Source organism: Helobdella robusta (assembly GCF_000326865.2).
Source record: "Helobdella robusta unplaced genomic scaffold HELROscaffold_12, whole genome shotgun sequence".
Taxonomy (NCBI): Eukaryota; Metazoa; Annelida; class Clitellata; order Rhynchobdellida; family Glossiphoniidae; genus Helobdella; species Helobdella robusta.
Genome location: NW_008703664.1, coordinates 1,830,967 through 1,848,893, shown reverse-complemented (window position 1 = coordinate 1,848,893; position 17,927 = coordinate 1,830,967). Strand labels below are relative to the sequence as shown.

General features: G+C 33.7%; 4 protein-coding genes across 4 annotated transcripts; 2 read left to right on the top strand and 2 right to left on the bottom strand.

The window, feature by feature from the left end:
- Positions 1 to 687: 687 nt before the first annotated feature.
- Positions 688 to 3,963, bottom strand: HELRODRAFT_167844 (hypothetical protein; the record flags this gene model as incomplete). Its single annotated transcript, XM_009013573.1, has 4 exons — positions 688 to 750; positions 1,200 to 1,405; positions 2,171 to 2,513; positions 2,743 to 3,963. The coding sequence occupies 4 exons, from the start codon at positions 3,961 to 3,963 to the stop codon at positions 688 to 690; spliced, it is 1,833 nt and encodes a 610-aa protein (XP_009011821.1).
- Positions 3,964 to 4,376: 413 nt separating this feature from the next.
- Positions 4,377 to 5,128, bottom strand: HELRODRAFT_167843 (hypothetical protein; the record flags this gene model as incomplete). The annotated part of the gene is made up of 2 exons (XM_009013572.1): positions 4,377 to 4,532; positions 4,619 to 5,128. 2 exons carry the CDS (start codon positions 5,126 to 5,128, stop codon positions 4,377 to 4,379), a joined length of 666 nt encoding a protein of 221 aa, XP_009011820.1.
- A 5,957-nt stretch (positions 5,129 to 11,085) lies between these two features.
- On the top strand, positions 11,086 to 11,301 carry HELRODRAFT_146838 (hypothetical protein; the record flags this gene model as incomplete). The annotated part of the gene is made up of 1 exon (XM_009013571.1): positions 11,086 to 11,301. A coding segment is annotated over one exon (216 nt), but the record flags the coding sequence as incomplete, so codon positions are not given.
- A 2,512-nt stretch (positions 11,302 to 13,813) lies between these two features.
- Positions 13,814 to 13,963, top strand: HELRODRAFT_72873 (hypothetical protein; the record flags this gene model as incomplete). Its single annotated transcript, XM_009013570.1, has 1 exon — positions 13,814 to 13,963. A coding segment is annotated over one exon (150 nt), but the record flags the coding sequence as incomplete, so codon positions are not given.
- Between the last annotated feature and the right edge of the window lie 3,964 nt (positions 13,964 to 17,927).

Below are 17,927 nucleotides of genomic sequence, written 5' to 3'. Positions count from 1 at the left end.
TTGATATTGTTAATGATTTTTAAATATTTTATTTACACAATTTAACTATCAAAACGGTAAGAAGTTTTGTTGGACTTGGAAAAAAAATATTCAAAAAGTTTGCGTAGGTTGATTTCGTTAGAAGTGGTTAATTAAATGATAAGCTAGCTATTTAGTTATATCGCCATCACCACAAATTTTGTAGTCTCTGTCTTCATCTTTTTTAACCTTCTAAAAAATCATAAATACCATCGGTAACAAAATAATTATTTTTACCATTAAAAAATACATAAAATTATTTCCCACAATCAGCTTCACTACAATATTGTATTAATTCTGTATTCCCGTTGTCACCAGCAAACTGAAGATGACGGTTGTTGTGGTTGTCGTCGTCTGCGGTTTGTAACCGCGCCCACGTTCGTCCTTATGTTAGCCGTGTTGTTTTCAAAATTGAGATGAAAAGTTTGTTGTCGGTGACGTATGTTTTTTGCCGTGTTGTTTTTTTTGTTGACGTATTAACTGGTGAATGGCATATTTTAATGATGACAATTCTGATGGCGTGAACAATTCTATATGAGCGATAACCTGAAATTCTTAAGTTTTTCAAACAACATCACGTTAAGTAAAATTATAAATAACACGGTTGAAACCGATTTTAAGCCGATGTAACATGTTTTTCTTTAGTTTCAGCGGTTGCACTTCAAATCTTCAGACCATTTGTTTTGGATGTGTGGCTATGTAGGTTTCACAGTAGGTTACTATAACGTTTGGCTATCAGGCAATGTTTCATTGTTATTAATGTTTTTTGTTTTACGCAACGATCAAAATATTTTTTTGCATGTGTAATTTTTATGAACATAATTGTTGTTCCCGTCATAAGTTTCACCTGGAAAGTAAACATCGTGGGGTGACGATTGGTTGTCTTCTTCGTTGATGATGAATGACTGTCGAGATTGAAAATGAATGGAGAACACATTAGATTTTATTTCATCGTCATTATTATTATAATTATTAATACAATTATTATTATTGTTGGTGCAGTTTGATTTGTTTTTATTTTTACGCTTAGTACAATTCTTATTTTTATTTTTGTAGTTATTTTGCGTCGGCGATTTTGCTTTTTTGAGATTGAAAATAATTTTCTCAATAACACGCGAGCATGAGCCGCTGATTGACGCCGATGCTTTTGAGATTGATTGGAGCTGGGAGGTGGAAGGAACATCACTCTTCAGCGAGGCAAACTCAGTGGCGTGCTCCGAATTCATCCCAGCGCAAGAACTCTTTCTTCCTTTGTTGGGGTGGTTGTTGTTGTTGGTTTGACGGGTGCAATTGTAGCATTTCATCTCGCTGCTTATGTGGCCCACGTGAATGTTAGGAGGGCAGTCGAATGTCTGACCACCACACTTGTCTCTAGAGATCTTTGGCACTGCATTAAGAAGCGTTATGTTATTCCTTAAATCATATTTATTTTTATGTTAAAACGGGGTTAATTTTCCATGAGAAATTGAGAATTTTTGTTTTCCTGAGAACGATTTTGTAATTATTTTTTGATAAATAAATAACAGACAACAAATGAATAAATGAAAAGCATATTGTTTGTTAGACATCTCTCATCACTATGCATGTACTAAAATTATTTTAAAATTAATGTTTCCACTCAACATTTAGTCATTTTCAAAACAAACTAGCTCACCCGGCCTATTTTTTAATGTCTTAAAAATAATAGACGTTGTGATAAAGCAAACAAAACAAAATTTTTAAATTGAAAAAAAAATTGAAAATCAAATTTACATTCATAAGATGTCATTTTTTTTAAATTTTCATGTTGACAGAATCTTTTTTGAAAAACATTTTCATTAATTTGTTTTTGTTTACTTGAAGAGACATTTTTCAAATTATTTTATTATATTTTAGTTTATTTATTTGATATCAAACTGACGTTATACTAAATAACTAATTACATTAAACTATTAATTATACTAAATTAACCAAACAATTCTTAATCGCTTGCAAACTCAACAAAAATTAATTTTTGAGATTTAACACGAGTCAAATAAAAATCTACAAAGAAGGACTTAAGCCAATCAAAGTTGCTCCCTAAGAAAAAGTAAACAATTAAAAATTCACTTTTATCACATTTTAAAAATTTTTAATTGATAAAAATTATTTAAAAAAATTCGACAATTTAAACCTTGCACTCCATGATGTTTTTTGCAAACACAACTATTATCCATTATTCCACGTATGACATCACAGCCAACTACTTCCTTTTCTTCTTCCGCCTCTTCGTCATCATCATCATCATCATCGTCGTCATCGTCATCGTCGTCATCGTCGTCATCGTCTTCCTCTGGACAACTGAACATAAGCCTGGAGAGCATGAGTGCAGTATCGCAAGCCTGTGTCTTGTACTTGTCGAGGTAGAGTGTGAAGAGGAGTGGGAGAAGGAGTGAGGACATGCGAGCCACCAGGAAGAAGGATTGAATCATGAGGTGCGACAGTTTGAAGGCTGCGAAGTGCAGACCTGTCACGATCTGAGTGGTCGGACGTTTGAAGATGAATCAGGAAATAATCTTAAGGTTCATTCGACAGATTGAACTAGAAACACAATTTGCTCAAAAGCTACAAAATGTGTGTGCGTTCAATTAAAATTTATATAAATGAAAACATTAAACACCTAATAACATTTGAATATCTAAATAAATTTTCTCAAGTTAATCCATTAATATTTTATAGAAAATTAAAATTTCTTCAAAAACTTACGAGAACTGGAGTCCAGAACAAGCAGTGAATGAGTGAGAACAAGATGACAGCCAGGTATGGAAAGCCACTGCAGACGATGCTATTCATGTCAGTGCGTAGGGATTGAAATATGTTTGCGTTTGATCTGCTAAATATTTTGTAGCGCAGACTGGCTACAAAAAGCGCCGACATTGATAAGAGAAAAAGAAGACACGCTAGGACGTTCAACATGACACAAGACCAAAACGTTAGCGAGTCTACCAAGTTATGGCCTGGTTGAACCAGCTTCACATAACATGACACCGACTCTTCATTTCTTGTCTCAATGTTATTGTACTCATCAATGTTGTCGTCTTTGTCTATATTGAGGATGTCGCTAGTGAAGCTGGCGCTAAAGTTTTTAAAGTTGTTGACGTTGATGTTGACGTCATCACTGCTGCTACTACCACTATCGTTGTGGCTATTGTGGCTATCAAGATTGAGACCATCATCATTTCTGTAGCTTTCGTCTTTAGTAGCTGCAATAAAATTGTTGTAAATGAGATTTATATTGTCGAAGTTGTTGACGACTTGGATGTCTCTGTTGTTGTAATTGTTGTCAAAGTAGTTGTCGTGTATGTATTTATAATTTGTTAGTATTATGTTGTTGTTATCGCTGTCTGTAAATCTTTTGAAGTTACTTAGGTCATTGTCGACAGAGTTGTCTTTGAAACTATCAAGTTCGTTGCCGTTTATGTCATTGTATTTGTTGCTGTTGTTGTTGTTATCTCTGTTGTTGTTGTTTTTGTTGTTGTTGTTGTCGTTTTCATTTTCATTTTTAAACAAAAAACCTTCACCGTTGATGTTGTGGTTTTCAGATCTGTTATCGTAAACCTCCTGAATATAATTGCTGATGTCGTTCGAATTGACATGGACGTTGTTAATGTTATCTATAATATCCTCGCTGGTCAGAGCGCCTGCATAAATGTGTTTGCTGTTGATGTCGGTGGAGTCCGCAGTTTCATTAATGTCGTTTAAATGTGAATTGTTGTTGTCAGCGCTGACGTCATTGAATGGCACGTAGTTGCTGCCGCTGCTGCTACTGCTACTGCTGCCCTTCTGTATGTTGTTGGCGCTTTTCATCGTTTCGTACGATAGAAAATTTTGAACGTACAGCTCGTCAAAGTAATCGCGGTAGTAGTAGTTAACGGAATGCAACGTCATCAACGGAAGAAGAATGGCTGCGTTTGCCAAAATAACCATCACGTGACTTGTAACGCGCCATTTTATTTTGCTGACGTCACGGTTGCAAACTGATCGATTTGTGATCTTTGTACAGGTGATGGATGTTTGTGGTGAAAACAACGTGGAAAACGCCGAAGATGACGACGACGATGATGACGACGATGATGATGACGATGATGATGATGACGATGATGAATTTGAAAAAGTTTTGAATGGCTGATGATTGCTTTGGTGTATCTGATCAGTTTCTTGTAATTCTTTTTTTCTCTCTTTTAATGAAAATAAAATTTTTCAATGACTAACGTTTTTTCGAAATTAATTTTAAGTCATTAATTTTGCTTTTTGTATTTTAAATTAGTTGTGACTACTCGGTGTTCTTCAGTTATTACAACAATTAGCTGCTTACTTCATTTTATTATTTCAATATTTAATCAACCATTCTTCAAACAAAATAAAACTAGAATTAAAAATCCGGTTGCGTCACTAAGCACTCGGCAGCATCCGACATCAATTCCACATCGAGCCAGCACGATATCAATGCAACACCATTCGAACCTCATTTCAAAATCTAACCTCTCAATGACCTCCTGACATTGACAAATACGAAGGTCAAATTGATGACAAGGAAGAGGTTGGCAAGGAGAACGAGGGTGGCGTTTACGAACTGTGGGACCATCGTCACAAACTGGTACAACGCGCATGCACGCTTGCCAGCCAGAGACGTCAGATCGTGGTAGCGCAACGTCAGCAGTAGAAAGAGGATGATGGAGGAAGACGCAAACTCCGTCATACTCGAGTAAAATGCCATGATGTTGACGATGCGATCGTTGAAGATTTCACGATTTTTTATTTTCCTCATCAAAGTTGAAAGAGATGACGACGACGACGACGATGCGGATGACGATAATGTCATTCGGTTCATGATTGATTTTGTTTCGTTGCTTTTTTCAATATTGAATGATTTTTGTTTGATGTTCAACGTGAAGATGGGATATTTTCTTTTTGTCGCCAGGTTGCAGACGTTTTTCGTGCTTTTTGAACGGAAAAAAATGATAACTGGAAAGAGATTTGAGAGTGCTAAAAATATATGGACGAGTATTTGCACAGGAAAGGGAGTGTCGTGATGATCCATACTTGTGTCGTCTGATGTGTACATGAGGTTCCAATTTGGGCTCTCTATCATTCTTTAATCAGCAAGCTTGCATCTGCTCTCTGCGGATCGGTGAAATTATTTGCTTGAATATAAATTTTGTCACGCAGCGTTTTGAAATATTTTGAAAAAGAAATCTTTCTTTTTGAAAAAAATTGTGTAGTGTTTGTTTTGCATTTTTTAAAAGTTACATTGTATATTTGTTGAACATTACTATATTTTTTTAAATTGAAATGTAATCTCGATCATTTTTCCAAGTTTTTAAAGAATTTAAAATTTGAAGGTACTTATTTTGACAACTCATCATTTGGTCTGCAAATTGTTTTATTATAAAAGATGGCCCTCTGTTGGTTTGACAATTTTGTACGCTGTTGTCATTATTGAACTTTACAAATAACTAATGAACAAACCGTCTTATGTTATATATATATATATATATATAGAGAGAGAGAGAGAGATGAATGAATGATTGAATAAATAAATGAACAAATTGGTAAAAGATGAATAAATGAATGGACGAACGAACAAACGAATGAATAGCTAAATGCAATGTAGCAGTAGGATTATTTACATCTTATTAGGAAATGACTTAGGGGGAATGATGCATGTTGTTACGGTTGAATGCGTTCTCAGACATTCAATCACGGTGGTAATGCTTGCGGCAGAAGAGGTGCATGTTACAACTCTTCCTCTCTCTCTCAATTTGTCCATCCATGTAACGGGTCGTCAGTTGCGGACGATGACGTTGCAATTCTTTTATTTCATTTTCACTTTCAAAATTCTATCTTATGTTTTTGAAGACTTTATATAATTAAATTATATATTTATAACAAAAAATTTTAATTTAGTTTATTCTCGCTATATTTATTGCTATAGGATTATTTCAGTTATATAAAATAAATTTAAAATAAATAAAATTTTTCATCAAGTTGGTTGAAAAATTTATCACCTAAATGTAAAAACTTAAATGTTGGATTCTTTTTTTCTTTCAATCTATGAATCTAATGGACATAATAGCGGCGAAATGTAACCAAACATTTAGTTTCGAATGACGTTCGTTCGTTCTTTTATCTGAAATGTAATTAATAACGTCGGCTTTCCGTTGTTTGGAGAAATAATTTTTTGTTGACTGAACGTGAGCTAAAAATTCAGAAGCCTGGTGATATAGAGGGATAGAGAAACGTGTATGTGAATGTTTCATCATATCAAAAAATAAATGTCACATTTTGTTTAAATGAAGTTTTTTAATTTTTAATGTAGTTCAAGTATTCGTTACTGATTTACATTGATTTAATTTCTAAAATTATCAACATGGTTTGCAATCTCGGATGATAATAATTTTATATTCAAAATTTTCTTCAAACAAAGTTAAATTTTTTTGTTAACTTATTTTTAAACATTTATAGACTATAATGTCACTTAATTAAGAAAAAATTAAGTAATGCTCTTAAAAATACTTTGCTAAAAAATCATCATCCGAGTTTGCGAATTTGTTATTTCAGCATTCGGTAGCTTAGAAGCAATCAAAAAAGTATCGTGTCGTGGACATATGACAAACATTAAACAAAACGTACATACAAACACATTAACAAATACTAGACAAAAATTATTTAATAGTTGACAAAATATTTAGTGACACTGGTGACCTGATGATCTGATGATGATCGATCAGACCGATGAAGTGCTGTCAAAAGTAACTGTGATAAATCATATGAAAATAGATTTTAGTAATTTCACGATTATTTTACATCTTATAACTTTACAAAAATTACATCATGCGAACCCCCTTCTCACACACACTCCACACACACATACACACACACATACAAACCTACACAACACACACGGTAGAAATGTTAGAGTAAACATGCCAACTTGTATGTCCAGCGATAATGAATGTTCATGGTTATTTAGAAGGAACGCTCATTCTTTAATTATAAGCAATCCATTATAAGCGGGGAGCGAGCGTTCTTTCTTCGATCTATTGCTTTAATCTTCTTTTTTCTTCATATTGTGCATGCTACTAGATAAAAATTTTTGAATTAAAAACAATTTCATTCGCTTACCCGTGCCTTTCAATTAAAATTTTGAAATTTGGGATTAGTCTGCTTGACGTTTAATTTTAAATCATCTTGAGATAGCCTCAAAAAAGAACTTTCTATTCTGGTCACCATTCAAACAAATTTTTCATAAAAAGAGTTTTTTTAAGTTAAAACAAAGTGAAGTAAAGTAAATGTATAAATTCCCAATTAGTATGCGGTAGGCGTGTGTTTGAAGTTATTTACATTTCATTCGTTTGTTTGTTCATCCCTGCGTTAGTGGTTCCCTTCCAACTCTACATCACCAACCAGCATACATTCATTCGTTCGTTCGTTTGCTAGTTCGTTCATGCATGCATCAATTAATTAATTCATTTATTCGTTCGATTGTTCACTCACTCACTCACTCACTCACTCACTCACTCACTCACTCACTCACTCACTCACTCACTCACTCACTCACTCACTCACTCACTCACTCACTCACTCACTCACTCACTCACTCACTCACTCACTCACTCACTCACTCATTATATTTATTTCATTCATGTATGTTTGCTCCAGCTTGTTCGCATGCAAAAGGTAGATACGCAACAACGTTCGTATTTCAATTCTTTCATACACTGCGTTGTTCATTCTTGAGGAAGTTTTGTTGGCATTAAAAATAAAAAAAATTTGCAGAATGAATGTTTCCATGCTGCCACTGAAGGGAAAAATTATTTTGACGGAACACAGATCCCATTAACAAGCCTAAAATGACTTTTTGAATTAGGTGTACATGCGAGTTTGTTCAACGGTTTGCGATTATGCCTAGATGTCTGTCTTAAGAAGAATTTTATATACACTAACATCTATTTACATTTGTGTGTTGTATGTGTACGTAATCTTTCAAGTGGCACTGCAAATTTTATTTCAAATAATTTTACAAGCACGTACATTCAAACTACACGTACCTGAGTAGAAACCTCGCGTGATTTGGATGAATAGAGAAGAAGAAAAATTGAATGAACACTGAATAATTAGGATGATTAAGATGATGTCAAACACAATGGCGATCACTTTTGTCATGATGTTGTTGTGAGATGATGGTGTTGATGTGGTTTATGTTAAAGATGATCTTGACTTTGTTGTTAATGTTGGCGATGTTGATGTTATTGCGATGTTTGCTGCTGATGGTATTGATGTTGTTTGCTGTTTTTTAACAGTAGTGGTGGGTTTTGGCGTGTTTAGCAGTTAAGAGGTGATTAAGTGTTAAATGATGGTGAAAATGGCGACAAGGCCCGTTAGTATATAGTTATAATAATAATGGTGATGACGATGACGATGTGATGTGCTCAAAAAAAAGATTTTGCAAAATGTGCCGCTTCATTTTTTATTGCTTATGAAAACATTTTTACAGATGATAACGATGATTATTAAAATGTGAAAATTTTTATAATAATTAAAAAAAACACGACGAAACACTTTAAACGCTTTTACAACACACAAACACACACACAAACACACGCGCACACACACAAACACACGCACACACACACAAACACTCATGACAAACACGGTGACACATTCTCATGTTGTTGAAGGTAGCCATGTTGTGGATGTCGTGTCACTTGCAGACAGATGGCAGCGAAAAAAATTTAATTTGACAGTTTTTTAATTTTTGAATTTCAATTGGATTCCTCGCGTGTTATTTAGACGGCTTTAAAGCCATCACATGATTGCTGGAAGAAATACGTGTCCGCAACAAATTAACGAACGATATTTTGAAAGAAATCAACAACTTCCTTAAAACGTTATAAACACCTCGACATTTTTAACACATTTACACACAACAACGTTAAACATGCCGTAAGCAACAAAAAACTTAACATGAATTTCATTATATATAATAACAACTACAATAACACTTTACATTTTCAGGTCTGGGATGAATTTTATTGCCGGTTAGCCACTATATTAAACAGCTCCTATACGCGCAAGTTTATGCATGTAAGCTAATTGATTAGTCAACTGTCTGTGACACGATTTTGAATTCTTTGTGGTTTTAACTAACACGTGATTTCAAGTGACACATGCTACTTAAATATAAGTTTTGAATATTTAAAAATTCTTTTTTTTTATTTTGAACTACGAATAAAAAAATTACAAACAAAATTTTGGTTAATTTTGTAACCATGAATTATTGAAAAACATAAAGAAAGTAAATTTTGTTAAATTGAAAATTCAAAATAAATTAAAAATTTTGGTTTCGATAACGGTTTAGGCAAAAATTGCGATAAAAACTTAACGTTATATGTCGGTTTTGCCTATAATTCCATAACTGTGTAGTCATTCTAGTAGATCAAAACACTAAATGGATAAGAACCGAGATAGCAGAAAGCTTTTCCATAAAACCAGTCTACAGTCTACAGAAATTAAAAAAATCATTCTTCAATAAGCGCATTACTACTTTTCAAGAAAATAAGCCTATGAGCATTTTATGAAAACGAAAACAGTAAACTTCGATCGTCACTACTCATCTGACGAGCTACAAAGTTAAAACTCATGTGAAAACGTTTAAATAAAAATCCGGCCCATTTCAATTAGTTATTAAATTATATCTATCTTAAATTCAAGATCCAAATTAATAAATGTATTAAAATTATTGCATTTTATGAACAAGGCGTTTGTTCGTTTGTTTTTTGAATGAGTTTGATGAAGAAATCATTTTAACACTTTGTTCTTTTTTTATTATGTTTCCAAACGAATTTCCTAAATTTTTTTGCATTTAAGCTCGCACAACATGCACGTCAACAAAATAAATATTCTTTCATTCCTTAAATTTGTTAGCATGGGTTCACGCATTTTGAAGTGCACTTGCTTTGAATTTAATGTATTCAGTAGAATGTTAGTGAATATAAGCCGGCTAAGCAGGTAGACGTAACATTGCCGACATCTTTGTTCATGGCTGGCTGATGGCCCTACACGGCTTCATATTACGTAACTTCAAGCCAGCTTACTTCGCTTGTGTGGTTTTGTGATGTCTGAGACATATTTTCAAATGTACTTATAAATAAAATTTAATAAAATAAATAAATTAATAAATAAATAAATGAATGATTAAATAAATATATAAAAATATGTATTGAAATTTTTTTTTAATGAAGCATAAATAAGTTAAAATAAAACAAACGTATTTTATACATTACATACTTACATATTTCATTATACAAGCATAATCAGCCTGGCCTGAAGTTACGTAATTTGAAGCCATGCAGGCCCATCAGCCAACCATAAACGAAGATGTTACGTAATGTTACGTCGGCTTTTACTTGCCAACATTCTGAATACATTCAATTCATACATATATATATATTATATTATTTATATATATAATATTATATATATATATATATATATATATATACAGACGCATTCGCAAAATAATGCAATTTTACAACTAACAAAGAAATCATATTGTTAGAACTAACTTTGTGGTATCCGCATTTATCGATGGAAGCGCCCATGTATATAAAGACCACCCCTGGTTAAACTCGTAAATATAAACAGTTGGTGGTGATTTTTACGTTGAGTTATTTTTAATAAATTTTATCGATCTGTTTTCTCTTTACACTTAGATTTATAATTGGATTGTTAGATTCTCAAAGTATGGATACTAGAATGAATCAGCTGGACAATAGGAAGTTGTTCGACAATTACTACCCGCCCAACATGGACCACAGGTTCACTCAAAATTATCCCCTCTTTCCTCAAAATCAATTTTCATTTCCGAGTACTTTTCAAGTTTCTTCCGGTCAACGAGGTCCTCAAAATTCTTTGAATCAGTTTTCTAACAACCTAGATGTGTACAGCAATGAGAAGAAGTGCGGGCAAGAAAGAACATCAAACGAAAACCCTTCCATAACAAAAGACGATGTCGGAGAGGTTTCAGATGGCAACAACCAAAATGTGAGTAAAACTAACGTGAAGGACAGAAAACAAGGAAAACCCGTTCCGAAAGAAAAGAAGGATGAAAGTTACTGGGAGAGGAGAATGAAAAACAACCTGTCTGCAAAAAGATCGCGTGAAATACGGAGGACGAAGGCGAAGATAACTGAAGATGAGTTAAACAAAACTGCAGCCCAGTTGACTTCAGTAAAAAATTATTTGTTCGAGTTGAAGCAGAGGGAGATAGCATTGCAGCAGGTGCTTAATAGGATGGGGACTTAAAACTGAGAAGATTCTGCAAAGTTTCGCGCAATATTTCTACAATTGTTTAATGTTTGTGAAAAATTTGAACGTTCACATCATTATTCGATAATCTATTTACACTGATCGTTTGTATTTTGTACTTTTCAAATATTCTCTCTTAATGTTTGTTTCATTAAAATGTTTTCTAGTAGACTTCGTCAAAATATACTTATATACAATTTTTTATTGCTTACACGTATGTAAAACATGAAGATAGGGAAGATAAAATCTGACAACTCATTTGAGCACATATACTATATTCATTCGATTTCATTTATAAAAATATGAAAACAACGCCATTTTCACGTAATTCAGTTAATATGAATATTAATATGCAAGTGCATGCATTTTACTTGCGCTTGCCAGGCAAATTTATAATCTGCATGTTTGTGTGTTTGGCTTTCATGTTGGTGTAATTGATGTACGTTCCAATCCTCTGTGTCGTTGTTTGCATGTTACGCTGTGCGCGTATTTTTCATTTTACCATCACGTTTGCATGATTTTCCTCCTAATACATTTGTGTGAGTCTAATTTAGTGGACATCAAAATGGGAAGTTCAATAAAAGTTTCATCGTTGTTTTGTCATAGTTTAAGTTGGTAAGAGTTCATGTTTAATTCTATTTGTAGAACAGACCTGAGCAAAACATTTCATGCAACCAGCAAAAAAAAGTCAAAGATAATGAATGATTGCAAGTTAAATGCATTCTAAAATATTTTAAAAAGTAACTGTTACACGCACATACACACATATACAAACACATACATACACACAAAAAAATAAAATAAAATACGTTCAAGTCCGAAAAAGAACAAAAATTGTCAGTCAAAAAGAGAAAGTAAAAAACGAAATAATTAAATTAGCAAGCATAACCTGAATCATTGACTTGGGTTATGCAAAATTGCGTAGCGTTGTGGCCTAATGGTCAAAGGTGTCTCGTGCTGTTTCGCAGTGCCTGCCCGCAGTGACCGGGTTCAAATATGGCAAAAGGATTCCCACCCATCCATCACATGCTTCATGTGTGAGGCGTTTAGCACATATACGGTGTCTGTGTGTTTCAGAACTTTAGAAAAGTGTACAAGACTTTTTAAGTTAGCAAATGCACCAAAAATGAACATATTTATAATTAGAATGATTAAAATCTTGGTTTATTATTTCAGGAATGGCGGTTATGGATTTTTGGATATCAATCGATCGATCATTCATTGAAACAATTTTCAAACATTTTTCTCAAACATTCCATCAATCTAGCTCTCACATTATTTCACTGTGGTAACACGCTAAGCTAACTATTTAACATTTTTCTAGAAAAATAAATGAATTGAGATATAAAGATCTTGATATGTATAGTTGTGAAGGCATTTTACAAACGCAGGGCGTCCCAGTGTTTCCTTCCCTGTTAGTATTGAAAGATTCTTCATCAGATCTTGTAATGCACGCTCATTCATTTGCTTGTTGTTGCGAATTCTTCTGATCGCTTGTCATGAAATATTGTATGTAAAAATATTGTTATAAACAGTCTTGTAACTAAATAAGTGTTTATATTTGTCTATCAAAAAACAAAACTTTTTGATAAATTTGATGGAAGTTATTATAAATGTCTGTACCTAACGCTTTGAACACTTTATACATTTGCCGTTCTACCTTTAAATGAGAGTTTTAACTTTTATCTTTGAAACTCGCACAACTTGCAAGGTAATAACAAATATATGTTTAATTTTCATATAAATTTGTGTGGATTCACTTATTCTGAAGTGCACTCAGGTTGAATTTTATGTTCTTACTTTTGATTTATACATCCAGTGCCTTCAATCTTGTTGTTTAAACTTTAAATGAAATAAGGTCTTTGTGTAAGAGTTTTGATGCATGAAAAGGTTAAAAAAATTTCAAAATGTTTCTTTATTTTTGAATGGCTTGCGAGCTAATAGAAAAAGTGGTAAATATAACCAACATATGAATGATAGGATATATATATATTGTTATAACCGTGCTACCGAACGCACTAGAACATTCTAGAATATGCTAGAATTGGACCATCTAGAAGAATCTAGAAACGACGCTTGCGAAGAGTATATAAGCGCACGTCGCAAGAAGATTAGCGATTAGTGAAATTTGTGATTTTGTAAATTCGTGACTCTGTGATTTTGTGAATAGCGATTCGGTGAATTATTTAAAGCGATATTTGATTTGTTTGTTGACGTTGTCATAGCGATAGATTTTGAACAATTTAAAAGTTAATTGTTGCGTTAATTTGAATTTGCTAGAAATAAACGATTAGTTGATTTCTTCTGTAAATAAAGTTTAATAACTAATAACTGTTTGGAGTATTTTATTCAATCGAAGATTTGAACCCGTCGCATCGTAAATCGGTTACGACAGCGAGTATTATAACATTGGTGTCAGAAGTGGGATCTTCGACCAGCGAATTACTACTCATAGAAAAAGAACACGATGTCAAAACTGTGTGGTTTGAACGTAGTTCAGCTACGAGAAGAACTACAGAAACGAAGCCTTGTCACAAGTGGCAACAAAGAAGTACTAGTAGCACGTCTGAGAAAAGCTCTCATTGATGAAGGTAAGAACCCAGACGAATTCAAGTTTGATGGTGCTGACGAAGACTATGAAATTAGCAGAGGCACGTTTACAACCGCTAAAATGATGGAACTTCTGTTTAGTATGTCAACTGAAATAAAACAACAGATCAAGGAACAGTCCGAACAGATCAAAGAACAGTCCGAACGACAGTCCGAACGACAGACAGAAGAGTTAAAACAGATCAAGGACCAGCTAAAACACGTAAAATTGGAAGTGGCAGAACAGATTGAAGAACAGTCAACAAGAATAGAAATGATCGAGCAGAAACTTGATCGTCAGACCGTTGAGGTAGATCACAAGATAGACAAATTGAAGCGAGAATTGGAGCAATCCAAAAAAATGGCCATGCCGTTAGATCACGCATCCGGAAGAACTTTGAAGGTACCAGCATTTAACGGAGAGATGTCCTGGAACGTTTATAAAACCCAGTTCGAAGCAGCGGCAACTAGTAACTGTTGGAACGGAAAAAAACGAGCAACAGCACTGATACTGGCCCTGCGAGGTTCAGCAGCAGAGGTTCTTCAGACGATTCCGGCGAAGAACCACTTCAACTATGAAGGTCTGGTTAGCGCGTTGGATTTACGTTATGGTGAAAAACACATGAAACAGATTTATCGGTCTCAGCTTAGAAACAGAACGCAACGATCTGGTGAATCCATTCAGCAGCTGGCACAAGATATCGAACGGTTGACATTGCTGTCGTATCCGACATCAGACCCCGAGCATAGAGACGAAACTGCCCTGGATACGTTTATCAAAGCCCTTCGTGATATATATATATTTATATATTTATATATATATATATATATATTTATATATATATATACATATATAGAAATATAATAGACACATTAATGTTAAATAACAACAAAATGATGAATAATAACAGTGACGAAAATAGCAAAACATCATTGCACCGAAACAAACAAAGGTTTTTTTTACAACTTGCGAAGTCAAAGTTACCTACAACTTGAATGAAAATCATCAATCATACAATCCTCAAATGCACTTAATGTCATTATCAAATATCGCAGCGGTAATCTTCTGCAATGGCTGTCATCAAATATTTTTCATCAACGTCATCAGTGATGACATCAATGATGACACTATGTCATTATTGGTGGCGACTGTGAGATTAATCTATGAAATTAATTAGCATCCAACGTTAACATAATTAACTTTGAAAATGTTATCAGCAAACCAGTGATATAGTCGTCAGCAACAACAAAACATTTATCGTATAATTTTCATCATCATTGCCCTCAACACCATCATCGTCGTCATTCTCGTCGTCGTCATCATCATCATCATCATCATCATCCTGAACCACCTCACGTACCGCCTTCGAATCAATATCATAATCACTTTTTATCCTCACCAAAGAAGGAAAGCAATCACAACTCTCTCTCCGGCACCATTCCATAATCTCCCTTACTCCTTTATTCCATCCCTTACTCCTTCATCCTCTCCCTCCTCCTTCATCAATCATCTCACTTCCCTCATTTTCTCCTTCACCCCCTCCTCATCATCATCACCTCATAACTTCTAGCACTTTAAACTAGATAGAGTCATCATTATCACCGTCGGCATCATAAGTACACAATTTCTAGAGTTATCACTATCATCATTGTCGTCAGCCTCATCAATATCATCATCCTGTACATCATTACAATGTTGTTACTGACGTCATGCTATTATCATCAACCTTATTACCATATAATCATTTGGAAGCTTTGAATAGTTTATTGAATTTATAAAAGTAACAAAGAGATGCCACACTGAATGGATGAAAAGCAAGTTAATTCTACGTTGGTTTCTTGATACAGCAGCTACTAGACATTTCAGACAATTTAACAACAAAATTTATTAAAATATTTTCAAACAAAAATTAAATCTTGATAAGATAATGCAAAGTCAAAATTGTGAACAAGAACAAAAGAACACAAGAACATCAATATTTTAACATTACACACTTCAAGTGCAGAAACACAAAGTAAGAGCAAAACAGCCTGAAAATTGGATAAAATTTGCCGAGAAAACGTTTGGCTCGTCCCTTTCTTCATCTTTTCTCTCTCATTGCCATCTGGGTCTTATAATTTTTTTTCTTTTTCCTCTTTTCCTCTCTTTTATTATTACAAGTTTATTTGAAAGGAAATCAGGTAGTCAAAATAAGAAAGATCTTCTGCAGACTACATTAACTAATCTTCTTCAAATTTATCATCAACTTCTTCAAATTTATCATCATCGGATCAAAATTTAGCCTAATTAAAATCTTTATAACCATTTTAGATTCATTATCTTCATCATCATCTGTATTTTTATTTCAAGTTTTTTTTATAAACATTTTCATTTTTATCCTAATCATTTTCATCACCACCATCACCAGCATCTTCCATCTGATCTTCAACACTATCATGTTCTTATCATTATTTTTTTCTTCATCATCACGTTCACGATCATCTTAATCATTTTCATCTTTATTATTTCCACCTTCTTCCTCCTCCTCCTCATCATTTCCTTCCGTCATCATCTCCATTTCCAGCCTCATCTTCAGATAATAATACATTGACACCACAGGAAACACTTCACTGATTCATTTCATGCACCATTCAGCTCAGTCACGCACCATTACATTGCATATGCATATTATCTTTAAAATAAGATTCATGAAACAAAAAAAGCATCTCAGATACGTACATACAGGCACGTAAACATGCATGCGCCTATACGTACAAGTACATTTTGTATACACATACGGAATATATATACACACATTTAATTCAACGTTATTCACAAATTAACATACACACACACATACACAAACCCACACATGCATGAACACACACACACACAAATACGTGAATTGATTTTTTCCGCAGGCAAATACGTTAATTCGGTTTTAATAGTTATATTAGTAATGTAGGCATATTGGCATAGGGACATGGGTATTTACTTAGATTATTTTAGCTTAACAAAAATTTTGAGTAAAAAATACAACGAAGTAAACACAAATATAAACGAGGAACGTGCAAGCAGCTTATAATAAAGTGTTGGCCATTGTTGTAGCTGCTCTGTGAGTGATGACCGGGGAAGAGTTCTCACAAAAGTATTGTTAGAGAACTATGCCCTGCTGATGTGATGGCGATTTGTGTTATTGTGTTGATGTGAGTGATGTGATGTTTTGTATATGTGTGTGCTTTGATGAAATGTTGTGAAAATGTTTTTTTTTGTGATTAAGTTTCAAACAATTTTTTCAAACTGTTAAAATTTAAAAAAAGAAAAGAACTGAATTAGCTCATATTAAAATTTTGTTAACAGTGGGGATCACAAAACGAACCAGTAAGAAAACGCTAAAATCGATGTTGAACCAGGTGACTGCAAAGTGCTAACCAGCACGGAGGAGCTCCAACCACTGACCCATGTCGCAGGCAAAATAAATTTCCTCTCCATCTTTCTCATGAGAATGCATTGTGATGATTTAAGAGTGGGACATAAAAAAGATGAATAATGATATTCACGTTGTAAGAAGAGCATTATGACGATGATGATGTTAAGAATAGTGATGACGCCGCTGATGAAGTTGACAAAGTGATGAGGTGATAAAGAAGAGAAGGAATGAAGGAACAGTGAGAAAGATAATGAGAGGAGCAAATTGATAATTTTCAAGAATTTCCATTTTTTGTTTTAATAATGATCAAAAGCCTATCTTTAGACAGGCTGTCATCTTTCATAAGCCAAAATAAACACATTATTTATAGTGTGACGGTGATGACGACGACGACGATGGCGATGATATGAAGATGGTGGCTACATTGACAATGATGTATAAAATGTAACGTTGACTTTATCAAACTTTTTCTACACAGTGCCATATAGGCAGTGTTGGTGGAATATTTTGCTACAAATCTCATACAGGATGTTCAATAAGTTTAAAACTGCTTAGTTAAAATTTATTATTAATTAATATGGC